Genomic DNA, 22,274 nt, shown 5'->3' on the forward strand with positions numbered 1-22,274 from the left:
GTTATTAACATGATAAATAAATGTAGTGATAGAACTGAAAACGTGAGATACAATTACAACTAATTAATTGAGTTTCAGAGGCTATAGAGACATTGTAGATGGTTTAGCTTTTTTTGAACATGGAGTTTTTCTTAGATGCATAGCTATTTGGGAAATGTTAATGACTTGAAATTTTCAGTGTGTCTGATTTTAGTTATTTTCACAATTCTCAAATCTGCCAGCCAACATCCTTCAAATAAAGAATGAATGGGATTGGTCCTTCTGTAGGGAACAGCACAAGACCTGGTACTTAAACTCATAAAGATTAAGTGATTTCTCAGAGCTATTTTGTAAAAGCCCATTGATTATTCACTGAAAAATACTTTTCTCACGTAAAAACTCTAATATTTATCTGAAGAGAATTTGGATGATACTTGAAAACACAAAAATTGAAATTAGAGTCTCATGCTACATAATGTTTTACTCAGCTATAGACCATTTATATGAAGGTGGCCCTGTAGGATTATATTACCGAGGATCATCATAGTGTCTCAGTTTGTGGAAGTGCACTCTGTGATGTTTGCACTCAGTTGTGTTTCCCAGAGTATACTCCTGAGGTTAATCTATACTTATCTGTACTTTGAAATCCACTCTAAATGATAGTCACATGGTGGTGTGTGTGCCTTAGTACTTTTTTCTCTGCAGGCATGTGTGTACTTCTGTGAATGTATGGTTTTTACAAAAAATTATATATGAACAAAGGACCTTTTTCTCTTTACAATATATTATAAATAATTCTTCCATCTCAATAAATATTTTCCTCAATGTGATAAGTACTCAGTAATTGTGTTTCATTTTACAGATGCTATAAATTTATCCTTTTCCTCACATAAATAGAACTATGGTGAATATCTTTTATACAGAAATCTCTAAATAATTCCTCAGGATAAATTCTTAGTAATACTGCTGGCTAAAGTGCATGTATTTATTTGCTGGAATATCTCCAGAAAAGTTATGCTAAATAAAAAGTAAATAAGAAGGTTATGCTAAATAAGTAAACCCCTCCCTTAGGTTTATTTCTTTAATCAGAATGTTTTTGATTTCCTGGAGCAACCAATTTATTCTTTTTCTAGCTTCAAATGTCATTGTGTCACATGGAGATGGTTGCTTGAGTGAGTCCCACTCTTAGAGTTGGAGAGTGTCTTCTCCAGAAACGCTTTGTCTAAGGGGTCCCCACACTGTGCTGCATAGTGGAGTTAACTTGTCCCCGGAGTTAGCTTGATCACTTAGGGCAGCAAGGACAGGGACTCCACACAGAGGACTTAGTGTACATGATTTTGAGGCTCTCTCTGGCTGACTTTCCTTGTGTACTCCTTCCTGAAACCCCATCACCACTGAAAGTCGCTGTCCTGGGAGCATCATGTCCCTTGTTGTCTTTCCCCTTCCCCCTTCCCACCTGTTCTTTTCTCATTTTACAAAAGAAGGGATATTCCCACTCGGTACCCCAAAGGTTATTGCCCCAAAGTGTGAAGCCCTCTTGGGCCCCCAGTAATGGCTAGTATCAGACATTAGTGATAACCCCAACTCCTTTGTTTATGGTGTACAAACCCTCGCCCCTCTGATTAAGAAGTGTGTGTATGATAAAACCTTACATTTATTACTCAAAATAAGGACTTTTATTTATCAAAATAAGTATTTGTATTGCTTTGACCAATTTTAGACTCACTGTAATGATAGCTTAATTCAGAAGGAAATATTAGACCTGTATGGACTTATACTTCCAGGAAATTAAAATAATTTTAAAATTTCAATTTCCATATAGATCTTTTATAAAACATAAAAGTGTATTGCTCTAGAATGATATGAGAGTGAAATGAAATGGAAGTTTACTTTCAGGAACAAAAAAGGAAGAGTATAAAATTCTAGGCTTAGAAAACAGTGGGTTTATGTATCTGTAAAATAAGTGATGGGTATTGAATTGCTGTGCTGTTTGTATTTGGTTGGATACATTTTAAAGAATAGTGTTACAGTTTTATTTTAAAATGTCAACATTTATGACACACTGAATAACATTGTTTACAACACTAAGACTTATAATGAAAAATTGTAGATGCCAAATTTTAAAATGTGTAAGGGAGAAAAAAATGTTTGCAGAGGTACATGATGTTTTACAGTTACTTTAAGGAGTATTCCAGATAAAAGTATTCAGAGTTGACCTTGGACAGGTACCCGGCCTCAGGCAGCCTTCCTGGAATCTGTTTCTTTCTGCAGTTCTAGGAATCTCAGGCTCAGTTCCAGCTATTGCATCCCCTCAGCCGCACTCTGTGAGCCCCAGAGTGGGACAGGTGTGAGTTGCCTATGGGCTCCCTTCTCTTTTTCAGCAGCCTGCCAGTCCTGCAGTGCCTGCACTCCACCCATCCCCACACTCCCACCTTTTGCTCCCTGCCTCTTCCTTTAGAGCAGTTGATGCTGAGCCTTTTAGAGAAGCATGCCAAACTGCAACCCCAAACCCACTTATCACAAAGTGTGAACACTGCAATTACACCTGAATACTGAGGTTTTAGTTTAGAATTTTTTAGTATATGTGCTGCCAAAGCTAGCACGAGCTTTTAGTTTAGAAAATACAACCCTTCCTTAACGTCTTTTGTGTTAAAAGAAAAACAAATAATGCATTTGCCATAGGTTTGCCACCACTGCTTTTGAATGATTGCTCTTACTACTTGTGCCATAAAAAGAGAATTTAGAGGTTAAGAAGAGGAAGGGAAATTAAATTAGAGACGAGAACTAATCATCTGGGATTTTGAGTGGTCCAGGGAAGAGGTAGACAGAAGCTTACATTTTGGGCTTTTTTTGTCAACATGAACTTCTGGAGGTTGTCTGTGAAATGTGGAATTGTAATAAAAGTACTATGGAATGGAGCTGAATTGAGGCTGAGGTCCAGTTCTAGTTCCTCTTTACCTTGGAAGTCTGATTTTCCAGACTGGCTGGAATGTCTCTTCCTACAAATTCCTGTTTCACTTGAGAATCTGTTCTGTGCAGCTCAGTGTGAGATCATCACCATCTTGCAAGCTCTGCTAATTACCTTGAACATCTAGTGTTGTTTTCATGTTAGTCAGACAGAAGCCATGTTTATTTTTTATCTCCCTATAGCACCTAGGAAAGCACTGACCATAAAGAGGCTCAGTAAGCATTTCTCAACTGATTTTAAAAACGAAAAGTGCTGACAGGAGTCCTAGACCTGAATTCTGTATTCATCACTCTTTGCTGTGTGATTTTGAGCACCTTGGTCTGGCTCTCTTTTTTCTTCACTAAAAAACATGGGTGATAATAATAGCTAATAGTTATCTGGTAAATACCATGTGCCCAAATCACTAATGCACCCAGCGATTCTATGAGGGAGATATACTATCGTTGTTATTTCATGTGAGAGGATGTGTTAAAAAATAATAATAACCTGTCTAAAATCACTTATTTTGTTAAGTAGCAGAGTGGATTTGAAACCAGACTCTGAGTCCGGAGCACTTAACCCTTATTTGATTCAGTCCACATTTGAATCACCCCAGAGTCAAAAGTTCTAAGTGAGGGGATGAGTAAAAAGCTTTCTGAAGAATATAAAACAGCTACCCAAAAAGTAAATCTACCCATTATTATATGGAAAACACTTTTTACTTTTTTGCTTTGTTTTTTTCTTTGTTTGTTTGGTACTTGGGACCTTATGCTTGGAAGGCAGGCAGCAGAACCACTGAGCTAAACCCCCAGCCCTGTTTTATTTTGTTTTTTGATGCTGGATATCAAACCCAGGCCCTCACATGCTCTATCATTGTTACCCCCCCCACCCCACCCCCACCCCCGAAAACATTTTTACTTTTCAAAGTGATTGGCACTGCAGGACTGGGTGGGAGAAATGCATGGCTGTAGTACAGGAGACCAGAAGATTTTCAGGCCACCTCTTGGTCTTACTGAAAGGATCGGAAAATAAGCATTCTGCAGAATGTTCACTCCATACTCTGCTTTACCAGAGGCTGAGTCTGGGGGCTGATATCATTGAGCACCAGTAGAAGAAGGAGCATACTTGTGCTTTTATTCTCATTTTTAATTGATCTTAAAATTCTTGCCTGGCCCTTTGCCTTCGGCATAGTCTAGAGTCATGAATCCTTGATGTGTTGACTCAAAAGAGAAGCACAAGGTAGTGTATTCCTTTTCCCTGAATCAATTTCCTGCTTGTTTCTTTTCTGCTACCACTGTACAGACCATTCCAGTTCAGAGATGGAGCAAGCTCTGCTCTCCATAGAACCCTGCATTACAGCCTGTGTAGAAAGGACCACATATAGTCTGTAGCTTTTGGAAAAGTAGGGGGCTCTTTTGCTGTCTTCATCTGATTTTAAAAGGTGAAGAAAAATTCCCAAATTTAGGCGTCCATTTATGGATTAATTACACTGATCTCAGTTGCAGTGGTATGGTCTTAATAGCTGATTGTTACAATATGCAAATCTGTGATATCAGAATGTGATGTACATATTTTAATTTGAGAAATAGTTTAACATTTCTAGATATTCATTTAGATGTGGTTATGCAGGTTAAACATAACGTATGATCACTGCTTCTTTCATTGCTTCCAATTAAACCTTGCTTGTTAGTTTAACCTCTAGGTAATCCCATCAAACAATTGATGTCAAGGAAACACTGCCCACAGTAGCTTTGGATGAGTGGCCATTAATTTTAATTGCCTTGATATTAAAGATTAAGAAGTATTGGGACTAGCAGAATAGAAACGATCTGATGTCAAGCAAATCCACTTGCTAAAGCTTCCCCAGGCTGCTGGTGATATTAAAATTTTACTGTGAGAATTAAATAAACCTTTATTAGTGATGACTGTTGTTTGATTGGTCCAGGGGTATGCATAAACAGAGGATTCTTACATATCTAGAGATGAGACCTTCGATGGTACAGAGATTTCTCAATTATGAAACTGTTAATAAAGCTGTAATCTGATTTTCCAGGCTAGGTTTCATTAATGTATTATAGCTTCTCTGATTGTCAAGGTAATATTAACTACAAAGTACTGAATCCAACAGAGAATTGTTTAGAAGAAGAGAATTCTGAGATAGGCCTTTGTTGCTAAATTCTGAGTTGGGGAATTTTCATTAATTATGCTTAAGAAATGCCAAATTCCCTCTCAGCCGGGACTGCCTCCCTTTGTACTATAGATATATTCGATTTTTAACTCTTTCTGAGGCCTGCCAGCCTTGTTCAGAAAAGCCAGAGTGGTACTGCATGTGAAAGCAGCTTCGTGGGAAGAGCTCCCATCCCACCTCCAGAGCTGAGGGCTTACGTTGTGAAAGGTGAGGTCCTGGGAGGATTTGCTCTAATAAACACCATCAGAAATGATACCTTCAGGGTTCTTTTTCCATCTGATTCAGAACTTTTCTGCCTTGGGGGAATGGATACTAATGATCACTGAGACTGACTTCTTCAGATGTAGAAATTCCTTCTGAGTATCTGTCACTATCCTGCTCAAGCCTTGGGTCCCAAATCAGCATCATCTCTGTGTCCCCCACATCCCTGACCTCCGTCCAGCTCATCAGTGACCAGATTCTGTCTGTTCTTCTTCCAGAATATCTGCTTTCCCCACGCCTGCTGCTTTGCCCGGCTTAGGCTCTCATCACTGCCTCCCTGCACTCTCTCTCAATTCTGCCTCCTGCTACCACATCCCCTATAGTTCCCACACGTTGCCCCTGTGGCCTGTGGGGCTAGAAGAAGGGAGAGCTGCATCAGGAGGCGCCAGGTCCCTAGGCTGAGTTTGCAGGTCACATTTTGTGACTTTCTAGGTGACTAGAGTGGAAAGGGAACCAGGCTTAGCCCATTTGGAAGGATTACGCAACAGTGGAGTGGGGTTATGTGAGGCAGTGAGCACGGAATCTCTGCTGGTGATTCCAGATAAAAGGTGGAGCACAGATTGCGAGGACACCTGAGCTCCAATTTGGACCTGTTGAGCTGGGGGTTAGGATTGTGACAGACCACCTAAATGGAAATCTTAAAACCGAGAACTAAAATTCTTCATAGACTTTGGGAACAGAGAGAAATCTGGGAGTTGTCTATACAGAAAGAGTAAATATAATTTTGTATATGGATAAAGATAAAGAAGGACCAAGAGCTGAGTCTTTGAGAAACACAGGTGTACACACACACACACACACACACACACACACACACACACACACACACACACACACACACACACACACGTTGGGAAAGAAGCAGATGTTGGAGGGGAAGCAAGAGCAGTGTTGAATCATACAAAGGGCGAGCTCTGGGAAAGATGGGTGCTGATTACAAGCTCAGACCCTCTGAGAGGGCAAATAAGTCAAGGAGAGACACAAGGCCATTGGATTTGGCATGGGAGATGCCTATGGAAACATCTCCATCAACCATCTAGCCCTTGAGTTTGTTAAAATTAAATGAGAAAATGAGTGCAAAGAGCTGTACTTGGTACATCCAAAAATCACTAAATGATAGTTATTATATCCTCTATCTCTATATTTATAGAAATATAAAGAAGAAAAGAAGGACAAAAAATAAATATCAAAGAAAATGATGGTGGAACAGAGACAACTTGGTAGTGCTGATCTGTAGCATATTTACTTCCTGGTGGATTTTGGCTTCCTTCTGCCTGAGGAACCCAGGCATGCTGCTGTATATATTTCCTTGGCGAGTGTATCACACGTGTCTGTGTGCACAGGTGTGCGCATGGTGTTCCCAGGATGGGACAGCATGTGGGCAGCAACGAGGCCAATGTTGTCTTTCTCATGTGGCTCCCCTGCCAGGGCTTTCTGGCTTCTTCCAGAGGAATGAGTGCCGTAGACTGAAGGATGAGAGTTCTGTTTCCAAAGTAATTAAAGACTTGGCAGAGGTGGTCATCAGGGATGCCCATTGGTGTAAATTGGGTTGGAGGGCTCTGAAATACATGCTACTCCTTATTTTTCTTCAGGGCCCCTGAGTTGCTATCAGGAAATGATATCTTTAGGGAAGATCAGTGACCCTAATACCCCAACATGCTCTTTGACATTAAGAAATTATTGAAAGTATGTCTAAACTGTTACTTTAACAAGAGAGAGGTAAGATCCTTCAATACAGCATATGGGTATATCATATTAGAAATTACTATGTGGCTTTTAGTTGTTGCTTTATGGGACTCATCTACAGGTAGTTGAACACATGTAACTCTGAGCTATGCATGCTGGGCTATCCATGTTTTGCTATCCATGAAATGTGATGAAATCTATCTGCTGCCAAGATTCTCTAGAAATCTATGCCATTTGCACTGACTGACATCATAAGTAGTTTGCAAAAGAAATAAGTATATTCCACCTGATAAAATGCAGAGCTGATCCTCTGCATTTGCATCTGATAGTATTGGAAGTACTGTACTTGGGCTTTCAAATTAGGATCTTCTCATGTGTTAACTGGCAGAGCTTGAACAGCCATCTTGGCAGACACACAGTGTCTTCTAAGGCTGGAGACAATGGGATTTTTCATCCATTATTAATTGGTGTTACTCTTCTCAACAGACCAAACATGATTCTCCCTCTACAGCTGCCAGAATTGTTCCAGACCTAAAAAAGAATAAGCTGTTCTCTCTCAAGTATTATGTTTACCTAGCTTAACAAATATTTCCTCTTGCTTTCGCCACTTTTGGGGGGCCTAATTACTTATATACTCATTGATATATATGCCAATTAGACAGTTTGTATAAGTAATGCTCCTAGCTATTTTATTGTTACTCTTGCCAACTCCTAGAAGCAGCGTTATTCAAAAAGTATACAAGAAAATTTGCCAAAACCATTGTGTATTATCTATAGGATATGAGATTGCAGGCTAGGAATTGAGTGTCTCCCAGAGTATTCCCTTGGTATCCAGTAAGTATTCTTGGAAGTTTGACTTTTTCTTCCTTTCTGACTTCCCTACCCTTTTAATTCCATGTTCCTCCAATTTGTAGGTATCCAATTGGTTTGGCAACAAACGAATCAGGTACAAGAAGAATATCGGCAAGTTTCAGGAAGAAGCCAACCTCTATGCTGCAAAGACAGCCGTGACAGCCGCACACGCAGTGGCCGCAGCTGTGCAGAACAACCAGACCAATTCACCCACCACGCCAAATTCTGGTGCGTACTGCGTGTTCACTCCCTACTTGGCCAGGCCGCCTTATGCCACAGTGTCCTGTCACACAGGCCATGAAACGAGCCATACTGAGAACACAGAGGATTTCTAAGGGAAGACTTACATTCAGATGCAGGCTTGTTTGGGGATGGGTGAGTGAGTGGTGACCCAAACTGATAAACCCACCGCTCTTAGTCAGTGCTATTCTCATGGTCGAATCTGAAACTTTTACACTTAGTAGAGACATTTAACTCAGTGATAGGCAAAGTGTTATGATTACTTTAGCTGTGTTGTTCCATGTATCACTTTATGGTCAGTAGCAGGCCATCAAAGCATGAAATAGGAGTGGGAAATGGGCCAGTCACTGTCTGTAAAGAAGCAGGTGTCAGGGACTTTCACCTGCTGGGCAATAGCTCCATACTTCTCTGGACTCTGCTGTGTCGTGCTGGCTTGCTGGGCTTAGTAGTTAGATGTGAGGGAGATGGTGCTCGACTCTTAACTCTTCATCTAGTACGTTTGGGCAAAATTTTATGTGACATTTGTGATGGAGTTAGAAATGTCTTAAAATTACAGAGAAATTGGATGACAGTGAAGGATGTGTAGCCAGTCCAAAAGACGGACTTCAGCAGTTCAGGGGATTTTCTGAGGCGATCTTTTAAACATATATTTAAAAGTTCAGGGGGGTAAAGGTTCAGAAAGAGTAGTTCTGTTTTCTTTTGTCACACACTCCCCATTCTTTTTAATGGACATAAACACGGGTCAAAGAAAAAGTCGAATTATGGCTAAGAAAAAATCAGAAAAATTTGTCCTTGCAGGTAATTAGCCAGCATGACAGTTAGAGATGCTGAAGATCTCAGGCAGTGCCCATGTACTGGAGGTCAGTGAAACAAGGGGAAGATGCCAGGGCAGCTCAGAGTGTTTTTCTGTGTATTTCCATTTGTGTCTTTGGTTTTTTTGGCCAGGCTTCCCCACTGGTAAGGCTTTTCCTAAATGTAAAGAGAATCATAGGACCTAACTCTGGAGTTATTCTCCATTCTCCTAGATCTGGAAATGCCTTATGTTGTGCACAACCTTCCCTTCTATATCTTTTCTCCTTTCCCTGCATCTAGGCCTTTGAGGATTATTCATGTAGCTCTCTGTTATTCAGTTACTTAACTCTTTCCTTTCCAGGTTCTTCTGGTTCTTTTAACCTCCCAAATTCTGGGGACATGTTCATGAACATGCAGAGTCTGAATGGGGATTCTTACCAAGGGTCCCAAGTCGGAGCCAATGTGCAATCACAGGTAGGAGAGATGCCCCAGCCGGGGCCTTTCTGGCAGGGTAGGGTTTGGGCTCAAAACTTCTTCCTCTGACCCCGTGGAAGCGGTCTGCACATCCATGCAGAACCTGTGTTGGGTGTCCCCAAATGTGACTCTTCTGCCCCACGTGTAATCTAATGAGAAGCCAAGTGAACAGTGACTTTTGATGATTCGAACCTGATAAACTTTGTGAATGCATTCGGCTCTGGCTTGAGCTCATGGAGAGGGGTGGGGTGCATCTTACTTTTGTCACAAAACAGAACAGAAAAATCTTACGTGCTAGTGTGTATGTGATTTGAGAACATACCTCTCTCTTTCATTCCTGCAGTTTTCTAAGTCAGAATATAAAGGTCTGAGTTCTTAAAGTATATTCCGGGTTCAACTTTTTTCTCCTCTTCTAAATTGAGAACAACTCATATAGTTTATAGTTCTTATACATTTGTGTGTGTGCGTGCATGCAAGTGTGTGTGTGTGTGCACATGCACATGCACACATGTGTGTTTAAAGAGAAAATGAGAAAGAGTTATCCATCCGGAATATATAAGTAGGTTTTCACCCACAGCATTTGGTTGCTGTATATGAGAAGTTTGCATTGCCATGAAGATGTTATTGTTTGGCTGGCATGAAAAAACATGTGTGAGTTTAAATATGCAAAGAATTGCTGAAATTCTGCCAGTCACATTTGATTGATAAATTTGTCTCACAATGAAGATGCTAAACCCTTGTGGCACACATAATTCAAATTGTTTCCTTTTGTAAATGATGATGTTTTAATAGATTTGGGATGATGAATTTTGTTTCGTCTCACTTCTAGGTGGATACCCTCCGTCATGTTATCAATCAGACGGGAGGCTACAGTGATGGCCTTGGAGGAAATTCACTGTACAGTCCACATAATTTAAATGTGAGTACTCTGGGGAGTTGCTATGGGACAGTGTCAGGGAAACGGTGGCCAGTAAACACATTAATAGCCATTTGACTTGCTGCTGCTGGTAGGTAGGGAAGGTGCTGTTGTTGCTGCACTTTTATTTTATGAATCCCAATGCTTGGCATTACCTGGATGCCCCTAAAAGTCCTAACAGATGCCCAGAAGTGGCCTGGGTCCTATCATCAAAAGGGATTTAAGCATCAACCCATTAAGACACCGTCTTCTAGTAGTCATGCTGTGTTCCAAGGGATGGTGGAAAACAGGTCATTTATCTTAAAATCAAGCAGCAGGAAAAATTCCCAAGCATAGAGCAGGTGAAGGTGATAACCTTGGAGGGTCCCAGACAGATCAACAACAAAGCTAAATAAAGAATTCTTTTCTTAAAGGCTTTTGCTTGTACTGTCATGGATTGCTAAACATGTTTGGCAGTTTTAATGACCTCTCAATTTTAATTATGGGGGAAATAATTACCAGTTCACTGAAACTTTCCTTTTTCTCCTACCCAGACATGGATGGAAAACAGCAAAACACCCAGCTGGGGTGGGGGAGCAGGTTGGGGGACCAGGTTGGAACTAGCATGATGCAGCCAGGAAGGAATAGTGGTCAGAGTCCAGGATTCCAGACTTAGCAGGGAAGGGGGGCTTGAGAGCGTAGAGTCAGAAAGAAAATGGACAAAAGTATTCCTTTTTTGGGGCCTTAGTTTGCTGTGAAAGTAAATATTAATGATTTAAAAAGTGATTGAAGATGTTCAATTGTAAAGGGAAAAAAGGACCATTAAATACTCAAATCTTTTACATTTGAAATGTCAAATCTTTCTTTTTGGGTTTATAAATAACTCATAATAACCCACAACAAACCATATAAAAAGCCTTTTAGTTGCATTTCTCCTTTTTCATTTAAGTGTTTTGAAATGCTTCAGAGAATGTGCGATATCCTTATCAACATGATAAAATATGAAACTGTGATTGCCTGCAGCATTTTACAGACATGAATTCCATCTTTGCTGATGAGGCTTGATAAGGCGCTGTTGTATAATACAGTGCATAATCTCAAACCACCAGCATAAGGATTAATTTATTTTGAAAAAAAAAGAATGCTTGCTGACAACTGCTCCTCCATTGCCATGCTGGGTGAAAATATTGTACGTTTGTTGTTTATAAATTTGAATAAAAGAGGAATGATGTTTACTTCAGATGGAATATCTTTGGATTTGTATCTGTTGAAGAGGTTTTCTTCTAAGGAGATTTTCATACCTGAGGGAAGAGTGGCTTACCTTTTAGACAGAGAAGAGGATTTCTTAGAGTCACTCAACATACCTGGGCACTCAACCAACCCGGTATGACTGAGGCTTTTGAAAAACAATGCCACGTTTGTTTGTTTGTTTGTTTTTAATCGTATTTTTCTTTTTGTAACCTGAATAGAATATGACTCCAGCTTTGAAAATGCTCTTTTCTTTGGGACTGTCATCTCTGTGGGACTGGTGGGCCCACCACCCCCTTTTCCTTGGCCCTAGAGAAAGGGAAGGTGCTTTATATGCAGAACTCTGCAGCAAGTCAGAAGCCAGAGAGTTCTCCACAAACAGCAGTCACAGGGGAAGGAGCCTTGGTAGTAGGCACTGGGCAGGACCTAGAGAGCTCTCAGCAGCCTGGTGCACAGGCCCACCGGAGGATGTTTGGGTGGATGTGCAGAAGTTGAAGGAGGGAGGCAGGGACCTTCACAACCCACACCAGCATTGGCGTGGGCTGGGTCTAGGCAGTGTGGAGCAGGGGCTGGATGGAGCCTCGGGCACTGGGTGTCAGCAGCTCCTCCTCGCCTTCCTCCAGAAAGGCCCGTCACTTCTACTCAGTGCTTCCCAACTCACAGGCCCAGCACCTCCCTCTTCTTGACTGACATAAAAATATGTAGCGACAAGCTGTCTGCCACAGCAGAAATCTGATCAGACATTGATTTCAGCAATTGCCTCTATAGGCCAAGACATAAGGCAAATTTGTTTCTGAGTACTGTTAGTGCTGATGCAGGTTGGGGGCAGGAAGGGCCGGTGGCGTGGGCAGAGCGCTAGCAACATCTTCGCTAAGGGCTCCAGTTATAGATAATTGGAATCCAAATTTGAATAGCATGTGCACCCCCATAGTTCATGCATTTTCATTCTGGAAGATCCTATTTGGAGGGAAATTCTGGCCTTTATTTTCCAAGGGTTACAGTAGCTGGCTGTCAGAAGTGTATGCAAAGCATGTGGCAACTTGTACATGGACACTGTGATGAAGGTGGGCTGGAGTTCGTACTTCATGGAGCTGGCGGTTTCACCCAGACATTGCATTACGACTCTTCACTGCCCGCCCTCAAAAATTTTCTTTCGAGTCACTTTATTTTTACCAGCAGATCAAAGGCCCATCTTTGTGCCAGTTTGGGACTAGCTGAAGCCCTTCTCCTGCATCCTGATTTATTGCCAAGTCTTTACTTGATGGGATGGGTTTGTTTTACATGCATTTAATCCCACTTTAACACATGCTTCCCACTCCTGCCAAAGTGGGTTTAGAAAATACATTTTGCTAATGCATCTCTGCTCTCATGTTGTCATCTGGGTGTTTTAAATTGGGGAGTGGAATTAATATGTAGACGTGCACTCGCTAAACCATGTTTGTCCTTTCAGGCTAATGGAGGCTGGCAGGATGCAACGACGCCATCTTCTGTGACTTCTCCTACAGAAGGCCCGGGAAGTGTGCACTCGGATACCTCTAACTAATCCCCGGCCACACTTTTCCCTGAGCTGACATGCCTTGATGAGTGCATTCAGAGCAATAGGAGGAAAAGGAAAGCGGTTTTGTAGCCCACCATCTACAGCTTTACTGTAAAACCTTGTCTTATTAGAGAACTTGGTAAATCTGTTTTTTAAGGAATCATAATCATTTGTATTTATACTTAAAACACACAATGTTAAAAAAAAAAGAAAGCACTTTATCCAATTAGGCCAAGATTTAACATTGTTGACAGTCCTGTAGCTATTTTATCATAATTTATTATCAATATTTTACATTAATGGTTTCACAGTTGCCAATTACTTGGCCTTAAGGGTAAGAAGAACAATATATGCTAAACCTCAATCGTTAGAGCAAATGCAAAGATTCGCCTCACCTAAATTGAATTCCTTGCATATTTCCATGGCAGATTTGTCTTTCTTTCATGTCTTTACTGGAGTTGGAATAAGAACTGTTTGGCTCTCTCTCTCTTAATGATGGTTGTGTTTAAGAAGCCTTCTTCGTCACGTTTGTGTTGCGATCTCTTCTGTTATAATTAGATCAGAGACTGGTAGCCTCTTTTCTGTCTCTGAAAGCACCAGTGCACAGAGTCTGCTTGGTAATGAGATTATGGATCCAGATTTTTCTGAGAGCTGAAGACACTTGCTGCTGCTGATAGAGGTGAAAACGAGATCGCCTGGGGTTTCTCGGTGTGCACTGGGTGCTGCACAGACTTGTCAAGGTTTGCTACGTCCTCTGGGGATCCACAGAAGGCCCTGCTCTCTGGAGTGTTGTATATAGTGTAGCAAAAGAGTATTTATACATCTCACCAATCAAAACACAGCTTTATTACCTCATGCGAACTCATACAAACCAATAGAATTTCAACATGTTCTGTAGCTTAGAGTGCTCACTTACTACCTCTGAACAATACTCACGCTGTAGTTTGTCTCTTTCTTATCTTTTTGCATCTTGTAATTAACTCTTTGTTTTCCTTCGTAAAATGTAATGTACATTGTAATCTTTTAAAAGAAAAATCAGGGTTGCATTTGCAACTTTTAAAAAACTGAGAATGGAAACATTGGGTCTTAATTTAACACAGGATCAGTAAAACTGTTGTAAATACTGAAAAACATTTTGAATGTTCTTCATCTTGTTACTAATCCATGCAAAAAAACAAAAGCGGCGACTAATTGTGATGCATTCAGATTTCAGTATTCAGTACTGTATATTTCACCCTGTGTGATGGGACCCCCTCCTTTCTCTTTTTGTATTGTATGCAATTCTGAAACTGATTGAGTCATGAAAATAATTTGTGGCGGTGATTCTAATGTATTAAAAACGTTTCGTGTTCCTTTCTAACTGGATTACACCCTGGATTGAAAAAGTCTTCCTTGTGGTAGTTATATGTAGTTTCAAACATGAATAAACTTTTTGCTTTCATGATTAAATGCTGATGCTATTTCTTCCTCCACTCCTTGAGCCCTGCAGAACCAGGCCTGGGATGTGGCTTGGATATCACCTCACCACAGGGGCTTCGAGATGGTGGTGAGGCTGATCTGGTGTGGACAGAGCCATCTCCGGTCCAGGCGTGAGTCCTTAGGTGCTCAGTAGCACTACAAGGAACATTCCCCCTTTTCATAGATGAGGAAACACGCTCACAGCCCTGGGACGACAAGAGGCCACGCCTTGACCCAGGTCTTCTGTTGGTGTTTGGTCTCCTTACCTAGTGGTGCCTCTGGAACTTGTTAGATTTTTTTTTTAATGACCAGAGCCTTGTCACATTCACTTCTTCACCTCCATAACTTCTGACTTCTTTAATTACAGTTAAAGGCAAGTGGAAGACTGGAAGAGTGGGCCTCAGATGCAATTGAAAACCAGCACCTCTGCAGCTTTTCAACATTCTTTTAAAAATTCTGAAGTTGTAATCTGTAAGACCAAGTACAGCTCTTTAAACTAGATTATACATTGTTTTTGTTTTCAGATTATTGGAAAGTCCATATATTTAAATACACGGCCTGTCGCTAATGCTAAACCTTTATAATAAAAGAGGTCCATAGCAGGTAATTGGCTTGTTTACTATATCTCAAGGAAATTGACTCACAGGAAATCAGATTAATGTTAATCAGTTGCAGCAAATTGTCTATGATAAATACAACTGTTTTACTATTTCACTTGGTAGAGCCAGGCAAAACGAGGTCCAGGGCCACCATTGACATTAATCTTGAGGCACTTACACTGTGAGGGTAAACTTTATAAAATAGATTGTCCTCCAAAGCTGTCCTCCCTCACGTGGATGCTCAGCCTGCCTGTAGGAATCTCTCCCATGGCTAAATAGTTATTTGCATGATTCAATTAGCTTGTGGGTCAGCCTGTCTTATCTTCGTGCATAAAATGATCTCTGTGCTATGCGGTTATAGAAAATGTATCCGGTGGAAACATAACACATAGATATACAAATTCATTCTTTAGTGTCCCCAGACATTTAAGAACATCTTGGGTTTTGTCTTGGGCCGATGTATTTCAAGAAGCAGACATCAGGGCTTGCTTGCTGGAGATTCATAGGTTTTGGTCCGTGGTTGTCTGGCTATGTTGCTCTGCATCTGTGGGGAGACAGAGCCATCATGGTGGAAAGGTGTGGCGAGGAGCTGCTCACCTCAGTGCAGCTCAGAAGCAGAGGGGGATGGAAAGGGCGCAAGAGAGAGGGGTCAGGGACCAAGGCCACGCCCCCACGATGCTCTCCCTGCTGCTGGACCCTACCTGCTTCTATCACCTTCCAAAGGTGCAAACAAATTGTGATCTCATCAATGTGTTGATTAACCTGAGTCCTCATGTTCTAGTCACTTACCAAAAAGACCATCAACTACTGACATGGGAGCATACACTTATAATCCCCGTGCTCAGGAGGCTGAGGCAAGAGGATTGTTATGAGTTGGAAGCCAGCCTGCACTACACAATGAGACTCTCAGAAAACAAATGAACAAACCAAAAGATAATCAATTGGCAACTAAGCCTTTAGCACATGAGTTTTGGAGAACGTTTCAAATCCAAACTATGCATAACAGGCCTCTGAATCCTAGGACTGGAGAAGTGAGGGTTACAAAGTCACGGGAATTAACAGCAGAAGGCCCCCGGAACCTCCTTTTACAAGCTAAGGGCTCTGTCCACACAGTGTGTTAATGCACAAGGGCACACTTGTGCTTGTGTGAGAACACATGTATGTTCATAGACATGTGCACCCCAACGCTCGAGAAGCTGTTCACGCCCGACGGTGTCAGTCCTCACACAGAGGTGCCCAGGGGCAGGGGACCTTGAAGTATATCGTACTTGAGGCCTTGCCCTGAGCCGAGCCCTGTCCTTGTGCCTTTATTTGCCAGATGGGGTGGAGTTCTAGACAAGCGCCCTGCCCAAAGACAGTGGCACTCAGATTGGTGTAGATGGAGACAAGGTGCTTTCTTGGCCCACTGAGAGCTCCTCTACGTTGGCCAGGTTGTGCCCATGTGCCAGGTCTTTCAATGCCTGTGGAGCCCCATGGGTGGGATGCTATTATTGCCCCATTTCAGATAGGGAATCAGCCTCAGAGTGATGCCACCTGTCCAAGATGACCACGGAGCTGGCTGTGCCACCTGCTATTTGCAGCAGGTCCCAGAGGCCCCAGAGGCATTGGCCCATGGAGCCTCCTGCATGAGGATCAGGTGACTGAGGAAACCTGCCCCTCCTTGTTAGAGGTGGCAGCTCTCCTGCCCTGGCCTCAGTGGCCTGAGGTGCTGGACCGTGTGTGCATGATGAATGCACAGACTGCATGGTGCCTCTGTGTCTAGGGATCCAAAGGCTGGGGATGAGGGACAGGAAGAGCCTTGGGTTGGATTGGACCTGGCACCGGGACTAGTGGGGACAGAGCGTGGGGGATGGGTGTAGCTGTGGCAGTGGCAGTGCTAAGCCTACACCTTCCCTGCACATGCAGGCCGGCCCCTCAGCTGGGCTCCCCAACAGCCACCCTTCATTTGAGCTGGAGCCCCGCAGGCTGTGGATTTGAATCCCACTCTGCCTCCTACCAGTCAGGTGGGCTCAGGCACCTCAGATTTCGAGGCCTGAGCCTTTCCTTGCTGCCTCTTCCCAGCCACCCCTCCACACACTCTGGACAATGCCTGTTCTTTGAGGCTGAGCTCAGTCCACTGTGTCCCCTGACAGAGCTGGCCTTGCCCCTTCCTTTAGGGGCACTTTATGGCTCGACCAGAACATCCAAGCAGCAGCTCCAGGAGAGGGAGGGGAGGAAGGTGGGCACTGAGGGGAGTGGGGGAGGGGCACCGGAAAGAGCCTGAAGGACAAGACGCAGGACCAGAAGGCAGGAGCAACCCCGTTGTGGTCACTACTCTCTACCTGCCCCCAGGTTCGCTCCAGCAGACACCTGTGTCCCATGCTAACCCCTATTCTACAGATGATGAATTTGAGGCCACTTGGCCAAATATACACAGAGCAGGGACACAAGTCTGGGTGTGTGTGAAACCAGGCCCACATTTTAAATCCATTGTGCAGCTGGATGTGGCAATGCATGCCTATAATCCCTGCTACTATCCTATCCCTGCAGCAGACACCTGTGTCCCATGCTAACCCCTATTCTACAGATGATGAATTTGAGGCCACTTGGCCAAATATACACAGAGCAGGGACACAAGTCTGGGTGTGTGTGAAACCAGGCCCACATTTTAAATCCATTGTGCAGCTGGATGTGGCAATGCATGCCTATAATCCCTGCTACTCAGGAGACTGAGGCAGGAGGATGGCAAGTCTGAGGCCAGCCTGGGTAAGATAGGTCCTATCTCAAAATAAAAGAGGCTGAAGGTATAGCTCAGTAGTAGAGCACTTTCCTAGTATGTGCAAGGTCCTGGGCTTAATCCTCAGTACTGCAAAACAAAAATGCTGGGTGTAGTGGCTCATGCCTGTAATTTAGCACTCTGGGAGGCCAAGACAGGAGGATTGCAAGTTCAGGCCCTGCCTTGGCAATTTAATGACTGAATGAGACATCTCAAAATAAAAAGGGCTGGGGATGTGGCTCAGTGATAGAGTGCTTGCCTCGTGTGTGCGAGGCCCTGGGTTCTATCTCCATGTGCACCTCAGGCCAACAAAAGTCCCACAACTCGTCCCACAGACCCTGGCCCCAGCCCCAGCCCCAGCCATACCCAGCCCAGTGACTTGGTTGCCACAACCTCAGCCAGTGTCTGGAAGCTGCTTCCACCTGGGCCCCCAGGGTCCTCGTCTCCCAGGAAGAGAGCTCACCTCTCACAGAGACTTGGCGAGTCTGGGCCATGGCCTAGCACCTGTGAGCATGCTCTCCCAAGTGACACTTCCGGGGTTGGACCTGGGCTCTGCCTCATGCCAGTTGTGCATCGTTGGGCAAGTCACACAACCTCCCCATGCCTTGGTTTCCTTACCTGTCAAGCACCTGCCTCCAAGCATTCCACAGATCAGGGTCAGGCAGCTTAGTGTCAGGAAAGTCCCTGGAAGAGTGCCCTGGCCTTAGTAGGCTGCGGGTGTCTGCTCTTATCTATGATCTTCCCTGGCCAGCACAAGTCCCCCGTCACCACTGTTGATAAAGCCCAGTTGTCCGAGCTGGTGCAAAGGGCTAGGGCACAGGAGGCAGACTGAGTTCTACCACTTTCCAGCCGTGGGTAGCCTTGGGCACAGTGCCTCTTCTCTGCAGCCTCAGTTTTCTTGCTTGTGAAATGGAGACATGGCTTCTGCACACCTCCCTCCTAGAGATGTAAAGAGTACGTGGGCTGATGCATGCTGGCTTTCTGGTAGGATGGGGTGAGTTCTCTTGCTGTTATTACTGCATGGTAGCACAGACCAGAAGGGGCTGCCTGGGCTCTGGCCTCTGAGCTGGAATGATAACTTCCGGTCAGCTGCAGGCTTGCTGGGTGGGCAGGGGCCAAGTAAGGGTCTTGGGGGTGGACCAGCATCTTCAATCCATCTGCTCTGGCCCGTGGCCCCAACCCTCCAGGCTGGACTTCAGCTGAGGCCTCACCTCACCCCACCATCTCAGAAGATAATAAAAGCTGATTCTTTTTTTCCTGGTAAAATTTCAGCAGAAAGTGTACGCATCATTAAATATGGAAATCCAGAATTTTATTAGCAATCTGCTAGATCTGAACTGACGCCAATTAAACAAAAAAGATATCATTTATAAAAAGGCAGAGTTCAACTTGTATTAAATATGAAATGCAATTTTCTCCTGGTTTTGATTTATTACTGGTGGTCCATTGTTCAAAGAAGCATGTTATATTTCAATAGAGAAATATTGTTTATTCATTAATATTTTAAAACGGGCTTATTGCTGTGCATGGCTCTCACCGAATGAAACTTATGATTTAAAACATGAATTAATAAACACATTTTAAAGTGTTAGACGAGATCACAACCTCTCATTTTTCATTTTCCTGGGAGCATATTAAATTTTTATAATTCTGCATCTACAGTTTTTTTCTTTTAAATAAAGATGCAGATGCCAAATTACTCTGCTAATTTCAGGTAACCAGGAGTGAAAAGCAGTATCTTGGGGACCCGCGTCACAATCACAGAATCCCCGAAAAGACGTTCAGGTTTATTTTTGTAATATTCATAAATCAAATAAATGGGCTTTGTCCAGGCATCAGCGTTCCTGTGCATGAGGACGCTGGCTGGAACGGGCACCAACATCGGGTCTGTCTGAGTGTGCAGGTGGGTTGCGTGTGCTAATGTTCATGTGCACTGGTGTACCCACTCTGCAGTGTTTGACAGAAACACGTGCACATCACCTTCATGAACGGACATGTGCAGTCTGAATGCCTCTCAACTGTTTTCCCCAATGTCCATGCCAGGTTTATTGAGCACCTACTATGTGTCTACTATGTGCTGGACATTGGGTGAGTTGGTTACGTGGTGATCTCCTTGCCCTTCTCCTCCCACAAAACTTCCTGTGCGCTCTCCCCACCAGGACGTGGGCTGTTGTGTTCCCCATGCCTGCCCCCCACTCCACTAAAAACAATGCTTTCTAGGTAGTGAGCCCTTAGGGAATGTGTACAGGTTTGCTGATGGCCTGGAGGATTAGGGAGCTGGAGGTGGGAAGAGCTTCTGCAGAGACGGTTAAATCAGATAGGCACAGCCTGGTTGGGCGCCCAGGGAAGAAACAGAGGCCAGGCAGGGGAGGAGGGTGCACCCAGAGGATCGAGAGGAACTTCTGTCAGGAGACCACCTGAGCCCAGCTCACTGCCACTTCCAAACGCTCGATGAGACAGACCTGAGCTGGGGCTGCCCCGTTTGATGGGGGTGGGGACATAGGCCTGAGAGAGAGGAGCCTTCACTTCCAGTCACAGCGCGAAGTGGGTTATGTTGAAGTGGGTTGGTTATCACAGGAATGGGTTCCCAATAAAAATGAGTTTGACTCAGTCTCACATGTGCTCGCTTGTCCTTGGGCCACGTTGGACACAGCACAGAGGCCTTTGCTATGCTTGGGGACTTCCCAGCCTCTGGAAGTGGGAGCCAAATAGACTTCCGTTGTCTATAAATTACCCAGGCTGCCGTGTTCTGTCACAGCAGCACAAAGGGACCAACACGGGGAGGAAAACCATTTGCAAAACAGACCAGTGGGGCTGTGTTGCCCTCAGGCGTGTGGGACTTGCTTCAGACACGCTTATCCCGTTGTTCCTGCCGCTTTCTGAGGCAGTTCTGGAAGTCTTTTTTTCATGAGTGTCTTTAGTTGCGCTGTCATGGCTGCCTTGGTGTCCCGAATTGATTCAAAATGTTGATGTTTCGTGGTCAATTCTGACTTTGGGGGAAGAGCCAGACGTCACATGGGGCCAGCTGCAGTGAACAAGGTGGGTGAAGATGCACTAATATTTTCATGTGCCCGCCTTTCTGTGGCATGGCACTGGGGAACAGCTTTCACTGTATTCTATCAGCCACGAAAGAGGGTCTCCGGAGCGGCTTCAAAAAGGGGCGAGAATGAGAGGCTAAGTGTGTTCAAAGGGAGTGTGTGGGGGCGAAGGATGAATTGTAAGGTGTCTTTTTACTGTAATAATTTTTTAAAGTTTTAATTCTTCCCTGTGTATTTTTTGTATATTTTGTTATTATATCATTATACATTATATGCATAATTGTATATATCATATATTAATGTGATTTTAATGTTAATTTTCACAATTACTAGTTACCTCGACCATATTTTTACGTAATTTTTAATTATTTCCATTTTCTTTTCTATGAAGGGTCCGTTGGAGCCATTTTCTTATGTTGTCTTTTTCTTGTTGACTGTAAAACATTTTAATGAGCCGTAGCACAGTACTTCATTTTAAACTAAATACTTTTTCTTTTTTTCAGTATCAGGGATCGAACTCAGGACCTTGTGCTTGTGAGGCAGGCACAGCTCCCCTGAGCTAAATCCCTAGCGCTAAGCTAAATACATTTTTATCACTTTCTGGTTACTGCTTTTTGTATCTGGTGTAAGGGAGGAATCCACTTGTCCCACAGCATGTACAGGAAATCTCTTCTTTCCCCCACTGAGCCGCAGTGTTATCACGTCATGATCAAGCGCCTGCGCCTGCGCCATTCTACTCCTGCGCTCTCACAGTTATAGTACATCTGTGCCAATACTGACCCGGCTTAGCCACCAGAGGTTTCTCATTAGTCTTAATATCCTATGGAGCAATTTCTCTCACCTCATCCTTTACAAATCTTTTGGCCATTCTTGGCCCTTTGCACTTCAGAATCAGCCTGTAAATTTTCACTCTAAAAACATATTGGGTCTCTGGGGTCACGCTGATAAATAGATCAAGTTAGGATAATTGACATCTTTAAAATGTTGATTCAGTCCATGAATAAATTATCTACCTTCGTTTATTTAGATCTTAGTTTTTAAACAAATACAGCTTTTACAATGAAATGGATCCATCTCCCAAACTTTATAAAAATGAAAAAAGAGACAAATGCTATTCATAGTGTAAGTCTGTTCATACAAATTTCAAAATCAATGGTTTAAACAGTTTAGCGGATAAAATACCCACCTATAGGGCCATAAAGAAAGCATGATAAAATGATAACAACTGGGAATTGAGGGGACTAGCATGTACTTTGCTGCTTTCCTTCAGGTTTGAGATTTTTCTTTTTTTCTTTTTCTTTCTTTCTTTTTCTTTTTTTTTTTTT

General features: G+C 43.2%; 1 protein-coding gene across 2 annotated transcripts in view; it reads left to right on the forward strand.

Annotated features, from left to right (window-relative positions):
• Positions 1-14,502, forward strand: part of Pbx3 (PBX homeobox 3) — a 211,055-nt gene extending 196,553 nt beyond the window's left edge. For both annotated transcript variants that reach the window (XM_010613549.3, XM_033759127.1), the window contains 4 exons: positions 7,976-8,141; positions 9,307-9,419; positions 10,249-10,338; positions 13,013-14,502. In XM_010613549.3, coding sequence (XP_010611851.1) covers positions 7,976-8,141; positions 9,307-9,419; positions 10,249-10,338; positions 13,013-13,105 — 462 coding nt within the window. In that variant the 3' untranslated portion in view covers positions 13,106-14,502. The remainder of the gene's footprint in view (positions 1-7,975; positions 8,142-9,306; positions 9,420-10,248; positions 10,339-13,012) is intronic.
• Positions 14,503-22,274: the final 7,772 nt, after the last annotated feature.

The sequence above is a fragment of the Fukomys damarensis genome, unplaced genomic scaffold (assembly GCF_012274545.1).
Source record: "Fukomys damarensis isolate Sample0158 unplaced genomic scaffold, DMR_v1.0_HiC HiC_scaffold_36, whole genome shotgun sequence".
NCBI lineage: Eukaryota > Metazoa > Chordata > Mammalia > Rodentia > Bathyergidae > Fukomys > Fukomys damarensis.